General features: G+C 48.6%; 1 protein-coding gene across 1 annotated transcript in view; it reads left to right on the top strand.

Annotated features, from left to right (window-relative positions):
* The window catches only part of Mroh7 (maestro heat like repeat family member 7), a 39,235-nt gene that overhangs the window by 15,382 nt on the left and 3,494 nt on the right, over nt 1-20,359 (top strand). The window contains exons 9-20 of the mRNA XM_042669764.1: nt 1,501-1,613; nt 2,031-2,207; nt 2,589-2,743; nt 6,613-6,751; nt 6,986-7,179; nt 9,215-9,352; nt 11,256-11,370; nt 12,803-12,943; nt 14,306-14,485; nt 15,453-15,608; nt 15,920-16,042; nt 18,857-18,959. Of these exons, the coding sequence (XP_042525698.1) occupies nt 1,501-1,613; nt 2,031-2,207; nt 2,589-2,743; nt 6,613-6,751; nt 6,986-7,179; nt 9,215-9,352; nt 11,256-11,370; nt 12,803-12,943; nt 14,306-14,485; nt 15,453-15,608; nt 15,920-16,042; nt 18,857-18,959 (1,734 nt within the window). The remainder of the gene's footprint in view (nt 1-1,500; nt 1,614-2,030; nt 2,208-2,588; nt 2,744-6,612; nt 6,752-6,985; nt 7,180-9,214; nt 9,353-11,255; nt 11,371-12,802; nt 12,944-14,305; nt 14,486-15,452; nt 15,609-15,919; nt 16,043-18,856; nt 18,960-20,359) is intronic.

Raw genomic sequence — 20,359 nt, 5'->3', positions numbered from 1 at the left:
GCCTGGGCTGGCTTTGAACTGCAATCCTCAGATCTCAGCCTCTGAGTAGCTAGGATTACAGGCGTGAGACACCAGCGCCTGGCATCCCAAGACTATTATCTCCAATAAACTACTCAGAAAATAACTAGAAGTGGTATTGTGGTTCAAATGGTAGAGTGTTAGCCTTGAGCACAAAGAGGCTCAGGGACAACATCCAAGCCCTGAATTCAAGCCCCAGGACAGGCAAAAAAAAAAAAAAAAAAGTATTGCTAGGTGTAATAGCACAGGCCTAAAATTCTAGCACTCAGGAAGCAGATGCTGATGATTGTAAATTTTAGCCTTTAATAATGAGACTTTGTCTGAATAAACAAAAACCAAACCAAACCAAAAAAGCCAATTATTGCTCTTGAAATGGAATTCGGTAGTAGACCACTTGCCTAGCATGTGATAGGCTCTGGGTACCATCCCTAGCACTGCAAGAGAAAAAAATAAGTATAAAAATTTGCCTCCAGAATGACAAAATGAAATAGCTAAACCATATACAGGTGAGTCCTAGAACAACAGAAACTCTCATACACTGCTGCTAGAGAGAACAAGTTTGGTACCCTACCCCTACTCCAGGTAGAAAATAGCCCAACAGTATCTGTGGTGTGTGTGTGTGTGTGTGTGTGTGTGTCCAGGGCTGGGGGGAGAGGGTTAATGGGCTTTGAACTCAGGGCCCTGTGCTCTACCACTTGAGCCATGCTTCCAGTGTTCATCAGTATCTCTGGAAGTTGAATCTACACTTACCTGTGACCAAGCCATTCCAGGCCTGGGTTAGTAGATAGGTTGATACATTCACCAGCAGACATGTGGAGAATGTGCAGAGCTGGTACCAGCCCAGATGAGCATCCAAAATAGACAGGTATGTACACAGGTGTGCTTATACCATGGGAACGTCATGAGTACCACCTTGAACACTTTACAATCCTCCTCCCTTCCCTGCTCCCCACCAAGAACTCAGCTGACTGGAAAGGGATTCAGTGGGGAAAGGGCCAGATGAGGGACTGGCTCATTTCCAGAAGGATAGCACTGAGAGTAAACAGCAGAACTTGTGTTATATGCTGCAGGATTCGTGAATCCCACCTATGAGTGAAAAGAACCCAACTTGGAGGATGGCATGATAGAGTCCATTTATATGAAGTTCAAAAGTGAGGGACTCTGCTTAGGGCTTAGAGATCCTGAATAGTTGTTGCCTCCCATTGGGGAAGGAGCAGGAGATGAGTATCTGGATGCTGGGGAAGGGGTACTCTACTACTTGAGTCACAGCTCCACTTCCAGGCTAATTAGAGATAAGAGTTTCATGGATTTTCTTGCCCAGGCTGGCCTCAAACCTTGATCCTAAGATTTCAGCCACCTGAGTAGCTAGGACTACAGGCATGAGCTGCCAGTGCCTGGCTGCAATGTTGGATTTGAGTACTTCTGAATCTGTGTTTAATGAAAGCATCTGGTCTGGCCACACCAAACAGCTCTTTTCTGCAGGATCCAGAGACAAGGAAGATACCAACAAGATGGAACTGTATGAGAGCAACAAGCGCTTCCTAGGGCCCTACAACCCTGTCAGCCCGTGCCAGAACATTCTCCGTGTCATTGCGGTGACTGACAACGCCCACCAGCCCTCTGCCCTTCTCCCCTCCCCTGTGCCCTAGCTTGTGGCCCATGACTTCTCCCCATGCATTTCTGGGTTCAGGGACCATGTTGCCCCTGCCGTTTTCTTTTTTCGAGATGGAAGCTCACTACGTTGCCCAGGCTGGTCTCAAACTCCTGGGCTCAAGTGATCCTCTTGCCTCAGCCTCCTGAGAAGCTATGGCTATAGGCATAGCCTGCATCAGGCGCTGCTTCTTTTTCTGTATCACCGACCCCCCACCCCCGCCCCTAGGCTCTAACCTTCACTGATTGGCAGAATGTGTGGCTTACCACATGCCAGTCACGAGCTATTCAGGTATTGGTGCCTCTATTTGAGGGTCCAGGTCTGCTCATCGGTGTCAGGATCTCTTGTGCCTTTGTTTCAGGAGTTTGGAGACTTCCTGGGGCCCCAGCAGGTCAAGGACCTGCTGCTGACTGCCCTGGAAGGGCTGAAGGGTGGCTCAGAGACTCGGGGGAAAGATTCTGGGGAGATGATGCAGCTGGCGTCGGAAGTCACGCTGAGCTCGGTGCTGGAGTGGTACCGCCACAGAGTATTAGAGGTGGTAAGGCCTCCAAGGGCCTGGGGACTCCCTCCTCCTGGGGACTTGCTCATCGCTTGAGCTGGGTGGCATGGAGGGTACAAGACACTTAGAACTGGGAGTGGGACATGAAGGGCATTGGCTCACCCCAGGGGAGCAGCAGTCCCCTCGGTGCCCCTCCCTTTCTTTTGTACTATGTTCTCATCTCCTCTCTCACCCTTCCTGTCTCTCTGTCTTGTATCATCGCCCTTCTTTTAAAAAAATTTTTAGTTGTTATTATAAAGGTGATGTACAGAAAGGTTACAATTATATAATATCCCCCTTTCTTTCTCTCAACTTCCTGCTCTCCCATGCCTCTCATGTTTCTACAGTGGGTCTCTCTTCTGTCTCTCCTGCTGCCTCCAGATCCCAGAAATCATGCAGGGCATCTATACCCAGCTGAGTTACATTCAGGAGCCACGGGCCCGTGAGGTGGCCCTGCTGCCTGTGTCCCTCCTGGCCAGCTCCTTCATGACAGAGGTTGTGGTGGCGCTGCTCATGTGTCCCCTCCCACTGGACAGGTATGAAGTGAGTGGGTCTCCCAGCTTCTATATCTCAGAGGGCTGAAGTAGACCCAGCCCAGGATGGACCCTCTCCCCCGTTCTGCCCAGAGAAGCCCTTTGCTCTTCCATGATCATTTTGCTGTCATGAGTGGTAATTTAGACACCTATCAAGCACTTCCAGAGCAGTGCTGGGGCAGTGCTGAGCAACAGCATAGTCTCTGGTTCCCTAAACAGCTCTAGTATATGGTTGAGGAAACAGAGACTCAGGGGAAGTTGCTTGTCCTCTGCCCAAACCGGAGTTTGCATCCTCCTTCTGTAAGGGGGATGACTCCAAGTCCAGAGTTCTTTTTTTTTTTTTTTTTTTGGTTGGCCGTGGGGCTTGAACTCTGGGCCTGGGCGCTGTCCCTCAGCTCTTCAGCTCAAGGCAAGCGCTCTACCACTTGAGCTACAGCGCCACTTCCGGTTTTCTGGTGGTTTATTGGAGATAGGAGTCTCACGGTCTCTCCTGCCCGGGCTGGCTTTGAACCGCGATCCTCAGATCTCAGCCTCCTGAGTAGCTAGGATTACAGGCGTGAGCCACCAGTCCCCGGTCAGAGTTCTTTTAATGATTGCATAAAGGTAAGGCCTGAGTGTTGGCTGGTGGTCTTGGGTTGACCAGTTGCCCTCTACGGACCTCAGAAGTTGGGTGGTGTGCTGAAGTACATCACCAGCTGTGTGGAGTGCTTTTGGTGGCTGTGGAAGCTCCAGAGTGGGTAGGCAGAAGAGACTGTGGTCAGGTGATTGGTGAGCCTCAGCCTCCCAGCCCACCCCTCCTTTGAACAATTAAAACAAATCAATGAGAGCTGGAGGCATGGTTCCAGCGGTAGGGCACCTGTGTAGCAAGCATAAAACCCTGAGTTCAGGGCTGGGAAGGTAGCTCAATAGTAGAGCGCTTGCCTTGCATGCCTGAGGCCCTGGGTTCGATTCCTCAGCACCACATAAGCAAAAAGAAAAAAGCCGGAAGTGGCACTGTGGCTCAAGTGGTAGAGTGCTAGCCTTGAGCTGAAGAGCTGAGGGACAGCGCCCAGGCCCAGAGTTCAGGCTCCATGACTGGACCAAAAACAAAAAAAAACCCCAAAAACCCTGAGTTCAAAACCCAGTATCACATAAATGTTTACACCTATGTAGCCAACTGTCCAGTCAAGCTTGGCTTTTGTACGATTCCAAAAAAATCATTGGTATGATTTCTGTTACTATGGATTGTCTCTTTTGTCTTAAATTTAAAAAGTAATATAATTTGCTCTGTAAAAAAAAAAAAATTAGCCAGGCACCAGTGGCTCACACCTGTAATCCTAGCTACTCGGAGACTGAGATCTGAGGATCACAGTTCAGAGCCAACTGGGGCAGGAAAATCCATGAGACTCTTATCTCCAATTAATCACAGAAAACCAGAAGTGGCGCTGTGGCTCAAGCGGTAGAGTGCTTGCCCTGAGCCCAAGGGCTGAGGGACAGCACCCAGGCCCAGAGTTCAAGGCCCACGACTGAAAAAATAAAATTAAAAATTAAAAAACAAACCCATTATCACAAAGAAGAAAGAAAGAAAGAGAGAGTGAGTGGGAGAGACAGAGAAAGTAGAGGAAAAAAGAGAGAAAGAGGAAAAAGCAGATTGCTGGTGACTTATGCCTGTAATTTTAGCTACTCAGGGGACTGAAATCTGAGGATCAAGGTTCAAAATCAGGTCAAGAAAGTCTGTGTGGCTCTTATCTCCACCTAACCACCAAAATGTTGGATATGGAACTGTGGCTCAGTGGTAAAGTGCTAGCTAGCCTTGAGTAGGAAAGCTAAGAGTCAGTGTTCAGGCCCTGAATTAATCTCCCATAGCAGTGTAGGCGTGCACGCACACACATACACACACATTAGTGTATGCATACATATATAGGCAGTAGCTGATCTACATCTTAGAATGGATGCTTTTGAGTAAATGTGAAAATTTCATTCAGAGGATAGGGGTGGTCATCAAAGGACATGGGGAAGGCCCATCCATACCCACCCTATCCCCTCCCTGGGAGAATTTAACCTTTTCAGTGTGCACTGTCCACTTGGAGGTTCTTTTTGGGTCCATTAAACAGACTCATAAGACCCCCATAGCCACCATCAACATCAAAAGACAGGGCAGGGGCTGGGAAGGTGGCTCAGTGGTAGAGTGCTTGCCTTGCATGCATGAGGCCCTGAGTTCAATCCTTCAGCACCACATAAGCAGAAAAAGCCAGAAGTGGCACTGTGGCTCAAGTGGTAGAGTGCTAGCCTTGAGCTGAAGAGTTGAGGGACAGTGCCCAGGCCCAGAGTTCAGGCCCCACGACCAACCAAAAAAGAAAAAAAAAAGACAGGGCAGAGGGCATCTCACTAGTGCCAGCCTTCAACTTGCACTTGTGCGACCTTGAAAGTGAGGGCCCCTTACACTTTGCACCCAGGATACCTCATTCTTCTCACCCTGGCCTGGGAGCTGACCTTTGAGCTCCCAAGTAAAGCTCAAGTGTGAGGGAAGGAAATCTGTGGTCCTCATTGGTTCTTACAGTTAACTGATAGTTCCTCCCAGTCCAGATGCAATGTACTAACGGGTCATTAAGATGGCCAGTTTTACCATAAGCAATGTTGCCTAGCAACATAGTTGACATACTATCTTTAACAGGTTTCCAGGGGAACGGAGCAAGAAAGTGTATGGAAAGTTCAGATGCTAATGCAGACAGGCAAAAGGTTTGGTTAACCCTTTAGCATCTTGTCAATTCCCCTTGGTAGGGAGGCCGAAGTGCAGGCTGGATGGAATGTGCCTCTTGCTGCTGACTTTTCTTGCCTTGGGAACTATGCATCAAGGAACTGGAGTGGGGTGGTATTCTCCAGGATTATGCATAGGGTCAGATCTGGCCTCAAAGGGCTCACTGACTCAATGTCCGCTCCTTGGCATGGAGGAACAAGATAGGCATTTGAGATGTCATACTCTGTCTCTGCAGCCCTTTAAATCGAATAGTGCGTGTGTGTGTGTGTGTGTGTGTGTGTGTGTGTGTGTGTGTGTGTGTGTGTGTGTGTGTGTGTGTGTGTGTATGCTGATACTGGGGCTTAAATTCAGGGCCTTGACTGTCTCTTAGTTTTTTTTTGTCTCAAGCTAGCACTCTACCACTTGAGCCATAGCTCCACTTCCAGGTTTTTAGTGGTTAAGTGGAGATAAGAGTCTCTCAGATTTGTCTGCCTGGACTGGCTTCAAACCAGTATTTTCAAACCTCCGCCTCCTGAGTAGCTAGGATTATAGGAGTGAGCCACCAGCAGTTTCACTGCTCTGAGCCACCACACTCCATTTATAAAATGGGAGTAACACCACCCACTTAGGGAGTTTCCTGAGACTTCAGAGACCTTGAATGTCTCGAATTTTTCTTCAGTCTTGAGCCCCAGAGATTTGCCTAGACCTGGTAACCAGGGCATGTTCCGTATTTGCTGAATTAATAAACTGTGTGTAAATAAAACACCAAACCCATGACTTGGGAATATCATGTTTTTGGGGGGTCCAGTCGTGGGCCTGAACTCTGGGCCTGGGCACTGTCCCTCAGCTCTTCAGCTCAAGGCTAGTGCTCTACCACTTGAGCCACAGCACCACTTCCGGCTTTTTTTTTCTGCTTATGTGGTGCTGAGGAATCGAACCCAGGGCCTCATGCATGCAAGGCAAGCACTCTACCACTGAGCCACCTTCCCAGCCCCCTGGGAATATCATGTTTTTAATCAGGGTTATCCTCCTGACCCATCGGGAATGTTTTCTGCCCATGGATGCTATTTCATTGGCATCTTACCTCCCCGGTCCCCAGCCTCGAAGCTACTTGATAATACCTGGGTACCCCTGACCATGCTCTCCATATCCTCAGCAATGGAGCAGAGATGTGGAGGCAGTTAATACTACGTAAGCCCAGCTGTGATGTCCGGGACCTGCTGGATCTGCTCCTGACCAGCCTGAAGGAGAAGCCTGTCACCAAGAAGGGCAGGGCCTCCATTGTGCCCCTGGCGGTGAGGAATGGGTCCCGAAGCCCTCCTCTTGCTGGGCCCAGCTGCTTCCAGGGCCCCATTTGCCTCCACTAGAGGGTTGGGCATGGAACCCAGACTTTTCCAGGCTGGGTCAGAAAAAAAAAAAAAAAAAGCATAGACCCAGGCCCAGCCTCTCAGAGCAGGAGGTTAGGCCTCAGCCAGCGGGCTGGAAGATGGATGGATCAGGTCACACCACCTCCTCCCCTCCTCCCCTAGGCAGCCAGCGGCCTGTGTGAGCTCCTGTCTGTCAACAGCTGTGTGGGCCGTGTGAGGCGCATCTACCCCCAGCTGCTCCTGGCCCTGCTCATTCAAGTCCACTACCACATTGGCCTCAACCTGCCTGGCCGCATCCCCCCTCCTAGCAAGGACATGGAGAATGATGCACAGAATCTCCCATTTGTACCTGTTCGGTATGTTCTGGCTGTGGGGCAGGCTTCACAGCCAGGGTTCCTCCAAAGCCTTTAGGGCAATAAAGCCAGATACATTAGTTCTGGAACTGGAGGAGAAAACAGAAGCATACTTTAATATTATTAGAGTTACTTTAATGACTGCTCAACAACTGCTTTGGACATTTATTTTGTGTATCCACCCACTAGACTTAGTACAGAAGGAATCAGCTTTCCTCAGGAGTTCAGGCCTCCATTTTCTTCCTCCCTCCCAGAAGTATTATTTGCATCAGTATTATTTGTTCTAGTCCCTATCAGTTTATCTTATTTATTTACGTGTGTGTGCGTGCGTGCGCACATGTGTGTGCAAGTGTGTGTGCACACGTTGCTACTGGGACTTGAATCAAGGCCTTGCACTCTTGCTTGGATCTTCATATATTAAATATATATATGAATATATATATGTATATATATGCCAGCCAGGCACTGGTGGCTCCTGCCTGTAATCCTAGCTACTCAGGAGGTTGAAATAGGGAGATAACAGTTCAAAGCCAGCCTGGGAAGGAAAATCTGTGAGACTCTTATCTCCAATTAACCACCAGAAAACCAGAAGTGGCTCTGTGGCTCAAACGGTAGAGTGCTAGCCTTGAGCAAAAAAGCTCGGGGACAGTGCCTAGGCCCCAAGTTCAAGCCCCATGACCAACAAAGAAAGAGAAAGAAAGAAAAGAGAGACAGAGACAGAGAGAGAGAGAGAGAGAGAGAGAATGGAAGGAAGGAAGGAAAGAAGGAAGGAAGGAAGAAAGGAAGGAAGGAAGGAAGGAAAGAAGGAAGGAAGGAAAGAAAAGAATAGAAAAGTTTGTAGTTATATGCCAGTTTGGCACTTAACCTGCAATTATTTTATGATCTTTTTTCATTCAGAAATTTATTATTATTATTATTTACACAGCCACACTCATCAATTCTTTCTTCTATGGTTCCTGCTGTGTGTTAGGTTTAGCAGGTACTAGAGAATTGGGAATGCAGCTGTGCAGCTGGACTTGGGGTCAGAAGGTCTGAGATGCAGATGAACACCTAGTGCTTTGGGTAAACCAATTTAACCTCTTGTGGCTGGTTCCCTAATCTGTGAAATGGTGTGGGATTCCTGCCCTTTCAGGTATGTGGTAAGGACCAAACCAGATCATATCCAGCATGAGCCACACACCTGCCATCTGCTTGCTCTCCATTCTGATTCCCCTTACATGAATTGGAGCTGCTTCAAGGGCAGCACCCTTGCCTCAGATTGCTTATGCTTTTGGGGAAACTGAGCAGGAGGAGAGGCAGGAGGTTCAGGAGCATCTGTATCAGCATTGAAAGGACCACAAAGAAGAAGCTTTTCTGCTTCTGAGTGATGAAGGACATGGCCTCCAACGAGGAGGACTTGGCCTACAGGACAGTGCGTGTGTGACTATTACACATAGGTGACTGTTATACCCATGAGCTCATTGGAGCTTAATGAGCTCCTGAGGTTTTTACCCAGCCTGCTCAGTTCCCAGGGGGTGAGAGCTTCTCCAGGGACCTCTGCTATGTGTCTAGGTGGGGATTACACTTAAAGTGTCTTGAGGCAAGAAAGGACCCCTGGGCAGGAGACTGAGTGGCCAAATAAGCAGAGAGGACTGTGTGCAAGCCATCAACCCAGCCATGGCTTAATGGGCAGTGTGTGTGTGTGGGGGGGGGCTGGACAAGGAGGACCAGGAAGGCTGGAGAGGCTTGTTGTGGCCTCCTCCTCCAGTGAGTGAGGCTCAGGAGAAAAGAGATGGTCCAAGCTACTTTCCAGGGAGGGGAGTGTTGCTTCTGTTTCCTCTCTTATTCAGAAAGCTAAATATTTGTAATTTGCCACATTTGTGGGCCCAATGCACTTCTCTAACAATTAGTGCAGTGGAGAGAAGATTGTGGGAACGGATGGCTGCTGATAGTGGGAGAGAGGCTGGTGGAGGGAGGCCGGTGGTGAGAGGCTGGTGCAGGGAAGCTTGGCCTACGAGGGGCAGGGTGGACCTAATGCCTCACCCCCTTGTCTTGGCAGCTGGGTGGTGAGGGTGGTGAAGACCCTGCTGCTGAAGATGGGCTGCTCTTACGAGGCCACATTTCTGGAGGACCAAGGGGGCTGGGAGCTCATGGGGCAGGCAGAAAACCACCATCGTGCAGTGTCTCTTCTGGCAAGGTAAGGTGGGGATGGCATGGGGCTGGATGGGCAGAAATTTCAGATCCTTAGACTGTGGCTGGTACCTGAGCAAGACCCCTTGCTCCCGCTGTCACCGATTCCCTGTAGCCTACACCCAGAGAGGGTCTATCATGCATCCAAGGTTCACTCAGCCAGAGAGTGGAAGAGTGAAAGTGGATCTGCTGGCCTCAACCAGACTTCCTTCCTCAATCACACATAGGGTGCACGCTGCCCAGAGGTCACAGCATCCACATTTACTGAGTACCAACCAAAGAGGTGCTACCTGGATAGTCCCATTGAATAGAGCTGTTACTTCCCTGCCATTACATGTAAGGAAGTTGAGGCTCAGAGAACTGAAGTCAAACAGCAAGGGCTGAGGTCAGGATTTGAATCTAGGCTCTCATTCTGATTATCTGTGTAATTTATACACTAACTCACAAAGAATTGGGAAAAGGTCAGATGCTAGTGGATCACATCTATAATCCTAATTACCCAGGATTCTGATATCTGAGGACCAAAGTTTGATGTTAGCCTCCGCAAAATCCAAAAATACTCTTATCTCTAACCATGAGAAAGCTGGGACTGGAGGCATGACTTGAGTGCTAAACACCAGCCATAAGAGATGAACTGAGCCCTGAGTTCAAATCCTAGTAGAGAGAGAGAGAGAGAGAGGGAGGGAGGAAGGGAGGGAGGAAGGGAGGGAGAGGGAGAGGGAGAGGGAGGGAGAGGGAGAGGGAGAGGGAGAGAGGAGTAGGAGGAAGAGAGAGAGGAGGAGGAAAAGAGAGGAGGAGGAGGAGGAGGAGGAGGAGGAGGAGGAGGAGGAGGAGGAGGAGGAGGAGGAGGAGAAGGAGGAGGAGGATTGGATATAAATAGTCCTTATAGCATGTAAGATCTGCTGGCCCTGCTCTGAGTTCTGCTTTTGGGGGGAGGGGGGTCTACGATAAGGCCTTGAGAATATTTGCATTTCCTTTTTTCTTATTTTGGTAGTAGTTGGGATTTGAACTCAGAGTCTTGTGCTTACAAAGTCGACACTCTACAGTTAAGCCACACTTCTAGCCCAAGAATGTGCCTTGTGTATTTCTGACAGTTTCTAACAGTGGTGCTGATGTTGGCTGAGGTGACGGGTGCACCTTGAGCACTGCTGGCTTAGTTAGATGAGCAGGAGGAGAAAGGCAGTGGGCATGGGAGCCCTGCCATTTTCCAGCCCTGTGGCTTTGAGCAGCTCCTGCTCACAGCCTTCATTTCCTCATCTGTGCATGGAGCTAATAGCAGCCAGCCTCTGAGGACAATGGTAAGGTCCAAATGCAACAACTAAGGGAAAAGCATCTGGTTACTGCCTGGTTTGAGTGAACCTCCCCCCACAACTCCCCCGCCCCTTCCAATCCTTGCCTCCAGCATGGCCCTATGCAGCCCAGCTCTTCATCTGTTCTGTCCTACTGATTTTCCCTGGGCCCTCAGGCAAGTCACTTCTGCACTCTAGTTCAAGTTTCCCCACCTGTAAAAGGAAATATTTAAACCTTATGGCCTCTGGTTCACACCTATAATCCTAGCTGCTCAGGAGGCTGAGATCTGAGGATTGTGGTTTGAAGCCAGTCCGGTCAGGAAAGTCCACGAGACTCTTATCTCCAATGAACCACCAAAAAGTTGAAATAGAGCTGTGGCTCAAATGGTAGAGTGCCAGGCTTGGGTTAAAAAGCTAAGGGATAGAGCCCAGGCTGTGAGTTCAAATCCTATTACTGGCACAAAAAAATAAACCCGATGGCCTCTGGGATGTTTTTGAGGTGGGACAGCTGGAACACAGCATCACAGGATCTTGGTGATCCTGACTGTCCCAGCCAGCCCTCACCCAGCAGATCCTCAGGGAGTAGGAGAGCCTGAGGAACTGTTCCCTCACATGTACCAGGGCCATGGTGCAGTACTCCTGCCAGGAGCTGTGCCGCATCCTCTACCTGCTCATCCCGCTCCTGGAGCGCGGCGACGAGAAGCACAAGATCACAGCCACCGCCTTCTTCGTGGAGGTACTGACCAGGCCAGGCGTGGGGGTGTGGTTTCGGGATGTCAGGCTCATCCCAGACTCAGATCATACTGGAGGTTGCTCTACAAGCCTTTTTGCCTCCCTTGTCCCTTTCCTCTCTACCTCTGCTCCCCAATCCATTTCCCACAGACTTCCCCAATGTCTCTGTGTAATCTCCAACCATTGCTGGGCACCCCTGTGGGCCAGGCACTAACGATGCAAATAGGAACTTGAGTTCATGTTGACTTCAAAATGTTCTTGGTGTGGCAAGGGAGCCAGAGGTCATCCCCATTATAACATGGGGATGGCATTGCATGACTAAACTGGGCAGTGAAGGAAGAGCAGAGTTTTGGGAGGGGCTTCAGGCAGGGCTTCTTGCAGGAAGTGACATCTAAAGCAAGGGTTGGTGGGAGGTGCTGGGGCTGAGTCAGGAGGAGGTGGGAGGGACTGGCCCAGAATGGGGGACTGGCACCTCTTTCATAGCTAGTCACTTCTAGAGACACAGAGACTAGTACAAGACCCACTTCAGAGGAGGAAGCCAAGGCACGGCGCACACACACACGCGCGCGCGCGCGCGCACACACACACACACACACACACACACACAATCTTTCTCCTTTAGTTTATTTTGTTGAGATATACAGTAGGTGCCAGTCTACCATTTTAAGTACCTAGTCCAGTGGCCTTAAGTACGTACAGGTCATCAAGCCATCAGACCTGCCATGCAGCTTGAGAATTATTTCTATCTTTCCCTGATGGAACATTGCACCCATGGATCTCTATCCCTCCTCCCCTCAGGACTGCAAATGTGGGAAGAAAGGACCATGTCAGGTTTACATTGCAACACCAGGCCCAACCCTGGTATGACAGCAGAATGTGTCATTGCCAGAGAGGGAAAACCTGGTCTTGAGATCTAGAGTCCTGGGTTCCAGCCCTCGCTCTGTCAGGTTGTATTTCTGAGTTCTTTAACCTGGTGAGGGAAAGAAAGAAGGTACCATTTTGTGTAGGCCTGTGTGCCAAACACTGTCTACCTTTTTTTCTGCCCCCCCTACTAACCCTGGCAACCATGCAAAGGAAGAATCGTGCTACTGATTAGATGAAGCTGGGTAGTTTTGGGGGTCACACAGCTCAAGAGCAAGAGACTCCTGATCTGTCTCACTCAGCCTCAGGAAGAGGCCTTTCTCTGAGGCTGCCCAGGGAAGGCAGTGGACAGCCTGGAAGGGCCCTGTACAAGCGCAGATTCCCAGGGCTGAATTTAGGAAGAAGCCATGGGATGTTATGTGGGAATCAGAATGGAGAGTGTGTCCCAGCAGAAGGGATGCAACAGCTAGAGTTTTCCAGCCAACTGTTGGCTTTGATTGCCTGCAATGCCAGGTCCAGAGGCTGAGCATGCTGATTTGCTGGCCCTTGACCTTGGAGTATGTTTACTCCTTTAGCTGCTCCAGATGGAGCAGGCACGCCGGATCCCCGAGGAGTACTCTCTTGGGAGGATGGTGGAAGGCCTGAGTCACCGCGATCCCATCATGAAGGTGCTATCCATCCGAGGCCTGGTCATCCTGGCCCACAGATCTGAGAAGGTAAGTGAGGGCAGAGGGAGTCTAGTCCAGGCTCTGGGATGGAGGAAGATGGATTTTGGCTGTCATAGTCTTTTAGATGTTAGAAGCTAGAATCAGACTCTGTGTCTGGCTTTAGTGGTCCCATCTATAAAATGGATCTGCTTTCATGATTTGTATATATTTTAATATTGTCAACAATTCCCAATCTAGGTTTGTACCATGACTTTAAAGATTGTGTATAGGAGAAAGGGGGTGATAGCTATTATTCCTAGTCATAGACCTATCTTTTTTTGGGGGGGGTCCGGTTTTGGGGGTTGAACTCTGGGCCTGGGCGCTGTCCCTCAACTCTTCAGCTCAAGGCTAGCGCTCTACCACTTGAGCCACAGCACCACTTCTGGCTTTTTTCTTTTTGCTTATGTGGTGCTGAGAAATCGAACCCGGGCTTCTGGCATGCAAGGCAAGCGCTCTACCACTGAGCCACCTTCCCAGCCTCTATTCCTAATCATAGTTTAGGAAATAGAGGTCCAGCTGCTTTTTCTCCCTTGCACATTGCAGCTTATGATGTAGCCAGGATGAAGGGACAGGCCACAAATTCAAAAGCTAATATGGTGTGTGTGTGTGTGTGTGTGTGTGTGTGTGTGTGTGTGTGTGTGTGTGTGTGTGTTGATACTGGGACTTAAATTCAGGGGTGGGTGCTATCTCTTAGCTTTTTTGCTCAAAAGTGGTGCTCTACCACTGGAGCCACAGCTCCACTTATGGCTTTTTAGTAGTTCATTGGTGATGGGTCTGTTGGATTTTCCTGTCTAGGCTGGCCCCAAGCAGCAATCCTCTTATCTCAGATCTCAGCCTCTTATGTAGCTAGGGAGCTAGGGTTACAGGGGTGTGCCACTGGAAGATTTTTTTTTTTTGGTCAGTTATGGGGCTTGAACTTGTGGTCTTGGCACTGTTCCAGAGAAATTTTTCTCAAGGCTAGTGCTCTAGCCATAGTGTCATTTCCAGTTTTCTGGTAGTTTCTGGTCATTAATTGGAGATTATAGTCTTACAGACTCAACTGCCTGGGTTGGCTTTGAATCTCAATCCTTAGATCTCAGCCTCCTGAGTAGCTAAGCTTACAGGTGTGAGCGACCAGCACCTGGCTTAGAAGCTAACTCTTAATGCTCATGTCATTTATCTAATGCCAAAGTAGGAGACCAACAATAAAGGGTCTCAGGAATTGAGGCCAGGAGGGAGTCATCAAGGCCCAAGCAAGAGCCTGAGGGAAGATGTCCAGGCAGGAGACAAGGCATAGGCAGGGATCCAGGGCCTGGAGTAGAGCCACCCAGTTCAGCCTGGGTGACTCAGGGGCCTAGGAAGAACCCTGTTCCACATCCTTCTGCCACCCAGATGGCCAAGGTTCAGGCCCTCCTGCCATCCATGGTGAAGGGCTTGAGGAGTGTGGATGGCATGCTGGTGGTGGACGCAGCCCACAACCTCAAGACCATCTTCAAAGGGCAGGGCTGGAAGCTGACGGACAGCTCTGTCTACGTGGAGATGCTACAGATCCTGTTGCCCCACTTCAGTGATGTAAGGAATCCTGTGGGGTAGTGGGAATAGGGAAGGTGTCTCTTTAGCACCTCTTCTGTCTACCTTGTTGGGTAGACAGTAGAATAGTCACATTAATCTGCCTAGTGGGAAACCTAGATCCAGCTGGTCTACATCTTTTGCAGTTGTTTGTCCAGAGAAGGCTCAACATTCTTACTGGTCTTTCTGGAAGGAGCTCTTCTTTAACAGTTTTTTTTTTTTAATTTGACAGTACTGAATTTGAACTTGAGGCTAGCATTCTACAACCTGAGCTATGCCTCCAGCCCGACTTTTTTCTGGTTATTTTGGAGATGGAATCTCTTGGACTTTTCTGCCCAGGCTGACTTTGAACTACAATCCTCTGGATCTCAGTCTCCGGAGTAGCTAGGATTACAGGCATAAGCCACCGGCACATAGTTGGGGGTTCTTCTTTTATAATTGCATCTCCCCAATGATAGTGAACTATTGCCACTGGTCTGCCTTGAAAGGGAGTGTTTCTTGCCAGGCATTGGTGACTCACACTTGTAATCCTAGCTACTCTGGAGGCTGAGATCTGAGGATCATGGTTCAAAGCCAGCTCAAACAGAAACATCTGTGAGACTTTTATCTCTACAAAAAGAGCCAGAAGTGGAGTTGTGGCTCAAGTGGTGGAGTGCTAGCCTTAAACAAAAGAAGTTCAGTGACAGTGCCTAAGCACTGAATTTAAGACCCAGGACAGCCACAAAAATGGAGGGGGTACTTCTTTTTTAAAAGCAGTTTCAGTGAGGGGCCTTTTCTTACTTGACATAAAGACACCCTTTAAGTTAGTGGGAGTCCTGGCTGGGAAGAATGGAGAGCTCCAGACCTAAGGGGAGCACCACCAGTTGACCTTGGATGACCTCTCTGGGAGAGTGCCTCTGACTGAGGGAAGAGAAGGTCATAGAGCCATCTTCTGGAGGAGGGGCACCCCTAAGCCTCCCATCTGTCTTAGTCAAGAGAGGATGTGCGTATCTCCTGCATCAACCTGTATGGGAAGGTGGTCCAGAAGCTCCGGGAGCCCCGCACCCAAGCCATGGAGGAGCAGCTGATCGGCACCCTGGTGCCTCTACTTCTGATTATGCAGGATGGCAACCCTAAGGTGGTTCAGGTGAGTGAGCACGGGCACTGGGCCCTCTCCTCCACTCCCAGGACCTGCTGGTGTACCTCTCTTTGTAGAAACCAGGCCAAGACCACAATCAACCCATCAGAAGTCTGTTATTTTCCTCCAACCAGATGTGTTTCTGAAAGGCATCCATGTTAGTTATTTTCCTTCAGAAGAACTAACTTCATAATTGTACATTTCAGATAGGATTGAGCTTCCAAAGTCCAACTTTTACACATTTTTCTTTTTTTTCTGGAACATGTTCTGGCTATCTTGGAATTTCATGACTCTGGTATTCTCCTCCTGTCCATTCCCAGAAATGTTTGAAAACCCTGTTCCGTTGCTCCTGCTTCATGGCTTGGGAGTTACCCAAAAGAGCATATAGCCGGAAGTCCTGGGACAACCAGCAGCAGACAGTGGCCAAAATCTGCAAGTACCTTGTGAGTGCTTCCGGAAACAACCATGGCTTCTTCCTTTCATACCAGCACTTTGACTGACTGATTCCACCACCTCCTACAAGCCACTGACTCCAGAGCCTCCATCTTCATCTCTAACACCCCTGACCCTTAGGGATGCTCTCTGCTGGTCACTGGATACCTTGGATGACCCCCACAGCTCTGTTGGACTTCTGCCTTTCCCTTCCAAGTCTTCTCTGTCCCTTTAGTTCTCAAAGCGAAAACCTGGGGTCACCTAGGATTTCTTCTTCCTCTCTCTTTCCACATTTGTTCTATGTTATTTATGTTTTTATGTTATTTTATTTTGTGCCAGTATTGGGATTTGAACTCAGGCCCTGGACATTGTTCTTGAGATTTTGTGCTCAAGGCTAGTGGTCTACTACTTGAGCCACAGCTCCACTTCTGGATTTTTTTTAGGGAGGTGGGGTGCTTAATTGGAGCTGAGTCCCACAGACCTCTTTCCTGACTGGGCTGGCTTTCAAACCTTGATCCTCAGATCTCAGCCTCCTGAGTAGCTAAGATTATAGGTGTGAGCACTGTCACCCAGCTTGGCTTAGCTCTCTTCCAGCTTACCAAGTAGACTCCTTGCCACAAAACATGCTAGAAAAGCTACATTAGAAAAATTATTGTTATTATAATGTGATGTATAGAGGTTACAGTTACCTAAGTCAGGTAAAGAGTATATTTCTTTGTTTTTCTTTTTCTTTTGGTTGATCATAGGGCTTGAACTCAGTACCTGGGTGCTGTCTCTAAGCTCTTTTACTCAAGGCTAGAGCTTTACTACTTTGAACCACAGCTCCACTTCCAGTTTTCTGGTGCTTAATTGGAGATGGTTTCATGGACTTTTTACCTTGGGCTGGCTTTGAACTGTGATCCTTAGATCTCAGCCTCCTGAGTAACTAGGCTTACAGGCATGAGCCACCAGGACCCAGCTAAGAGCACATTTCTTTTTGGACAATGCCACCCATTCCTTCTTTCTCTCTCAGTTTTTCCCTCCCATTCCCACCCACAAGTTGTATAGTTCATTTTTAACATAGTGTCTAGCGAGTACCACTGCTGTATTTATTCACCCGTCGCTCCTCCATTTCTGTGTCCGCACCCCATTACTCTCCCAAAGATAGATAAACAAATAAGATAAAAAGAAAAGAAAACAAAAACAATCAAAAATAAACCTCATGATTCCATTTCCTGGAGTTCATTTCGATAAATATTATTTTATATGATCAGATACACATAGACATTATGCCTTTGTGAGAAACCTACATTATTATTAACTAAGAATTAATAGCTAGTTTAGGTTATTTAAAACACTGCTTGCTGCTGACTGGGAATGTGGCTTAGTGGTAGAGTGCCTGCCTAACATGCATGAAGCCCTAGGTTTGATTCCTTAGTTACTGCATACACAGGAAAAGCCAGAAGTGGTGCTGTGGCTCAAGTGGTAAAGCACTAGCCTTGAGCACAGAGAGGCTCAGGGACAGAGCCCAGGTCCCAAGTTCAAGCTCCAAAACCAGCAAAAAAAAGAAAGAAAGAAAAAGAAAAGAAAAAGAACACTGCTGCTCACTGCACTCAGGCCCCTGTGGCTTGTGGCTGCATTTGTGACCCTCTGTGGTGGATCCTTCTAGATCTCACTTTCTTTTTGGCACTATAAGCTATGGGCAGCTTTGCTCATGTGTAGGTTGACCTCTAGCCCTAGCTTTAAGAAGGGGTTGGTAACTTACTATCAGTATATTCACTCACTCATTCATTCATTCATTCATTCATTCATTCTTGTAGCTATTACTTTTGGGGTCCCAATTCCCAAGTCAGGCCCTGTCCAGGTGTTGAGGACTCTGAACCAAAATACAGGGTGCTATACATTATGATAGTGTCACAGGTATTAACATGTTGCAGGGCCATCAAGCATGGCAAATGAGCTCTGCCTGAGGGTGGTGGGAAAGCTTTAGGGAGGAGGTGACAGCCAGGCTGAGGCTAGAAAGATAAGAGGTGAGGAAGAGAGGGAAGGACACTCTAAATAGGAGCAACTGCTTGTCCAGTGCACAGATCATGAATAGCTAGCATGCAGGCCATGTCTTTGTTCTAGACCACATTCTGGAACTTGGTCTAGAACACGGTCTAAAACAATGATCTAGAGCATAGCAGTGGAGGCTGGGAATGAAGGATGTGGGACACAGAATGTGACGATGAAGCCTTTGCCTTCTAGGCCCTAGAGTTCAGACCAGACACTAGTCTTGGCCATGAGGTAGTCACCGGGAGAATGATTGGGTCAGATTTCTCTTCATGTCCCGCTACAGCACCTCAGCTAGATCACTCCTCCCAGCTTCTACTACCAGACCCTCTAACCACCATGACCAGATTATATTACATAAAACCCTGTTACTGCCCTGTCATGAACAATTGCTGCCATCGTACTTCCAACCATGAGGAAACCCCATTCCTGCCTGGCTTTTAAGATTCTCAGTTTATCCCTTGCTGCTTTACAGTGTGTATCCTTCACCCTTGTCCAACCTGTCTCCTTATCTGTCATGTCTCTTGAATGTCACATCTCTGGTGGAATCTGGGGGGAGGGGTGGATTGGAAGGAGACTCCCCAGTGCAGGAACATTATTTATGTCTCTGTTGTAATTAGCTAAGAAAAATGGGACTTGGCCTCTTGAGAATCTTTGGCAGTGGGCTGGGCAGCAGAGATGTTCAAGAGCAGGGCACCAGGCTAAGTGGTGGGGCAGGATCACAACTCCTGACTTCAAGGAGGAAAGCTGGACCCTGAGAGCCCAGCACTGTGGGGATTTCTCTTTGTTCCCAGGTGAACACCCACCGAGACAGCGCCTTGACTTTCCTCAACCAGAGCCTGGAGTACACCAAGAACTCACAGGCCTCCCTCCGGAAGTCCTCGGTCATGTTCATAGGTAACTGCTCTGCATAAACCTCTCCTGCTGCCAGGGCTCTGCCCGCTCTGCAGTCGCTCCGGCTGCCACCAGCCCTTTTGGCAGTTGAGCAATGCCTCACCTAAGATATAAGGCTTGGCCAGCAGTTTGTCTTTAAGTGTCACATTAGGTGGTCTTCTCCTTTTCAAGATCATGACCTAGAACATAGGCCATAGGCTGGATTCAGCCTGAAATCTTTGTGCAGGTTCATTGCCTGAGCAACTATACTCAGCTGAGCCGCTGCTGTTCCCTGGAGTAAGAATGTGGCCAAGCCTCATGGGAGTTAGGGCAAATCCCCTACTGACTATAGCAGCAGAAGCCAGGCAGCAGGGTGAAGAGGAGGGTAGAATCTCAGTTCATGATCTCCTCTCTCTCTCTCCCTCTCCCTCTCTCTCTCTCTCTCTCTCTCTCTCATTTATTCCCTCCAAGCATCAGTTTCCTATAAGATGGGCATTAACTCCCATTTCACAGACTGGATGAGAAAAATTTTTTGAAAGATAAGACCTGTCATGTTGAGATGTTCAGTTAGTTGCCTCCATTCTTTTTGTTGTTGTTGTTGGTCATGGGGCTTGAACTCTGGGCCTGGGCGCTATTCCCTTGAGCTCTTCAGCTCAAGGCTAGTGCTCTATTACTTGAGCCACAGCACCACTTCCTAAGTGGTATATTGGAGATAAGAGTCTCACTGACTTTCCTGCCTGGGTTGGCTTTGAACCGTGATCCTCAGATCTCAGCCTCCTGAGTAGCTAGGATTACAGGCGTGAGCCACCGGCGCCCTGCTGCCTCCATTCTTTTTATTGTCCACAATCCCAACCTCTGCCTTTCTTGGGAAAAAACAAATAGCAGATCCCTTTATTCAGAATTCCCCCCAGAATCTCCTTCTGATTGTGTGCCAGGTGGCCTTCCTTCTATAAACCATACTGTATCATACCATACTGTACCATACCATACCATGCTATACCATGCCATACCATACCACTGTTTATCTGCCCTCAAGACCACATTCCCTTAACCAAGGACCAGGAGACCTTGCTACAGAGAGGCTTGGAGCTTATTACCTCTGTATAGTCTTCCCTCAGTTCATTTGCTCTTTTTCATCCATCCATCCATCTCATCGTACCATCTCATTCATCATCATCCATCCATCCACCATCTATCCACCCATCCATCCATCTGCCTATGCATCCACTCACCAATCTCTCTACTTACATATCTGCCTACTCATCCATCTATCCATCCATCAATCCATCTACCATCCATTTACCCAGTTGCCCACTCATGTATCCATTCATTCATCTATCTATCCATCCTTCTACCTATTCATCCACTCATCAATCTATCAATCTATCCACAAACCTGCCTACTTATCTACTCATCGATCTATC

The sequence above is a fragment of the Dipodomys spectabilis genome, unplaced genomic scaffold (assembly GCF_019054845.1).
Source record: "Dipodomys spectabilis isolate Male_0828 unplaced genomic scaffold, ASM1905484v1 ptg000504l, whole genome shotgun sequence".
Classification (NCBI taxonomy): domain Eukaryota; kingdom Metazoa; phylum Chordata; class Mammalia; order Rodentia; family Heteromyidae; genus Dipodomys; species Dipodomys spectabilis.
The sequence above is the reverse complement of the archived record's forward strand: the minus strand, read 5'-3'. Positions and strand labels throughout refer to the sequence as shown.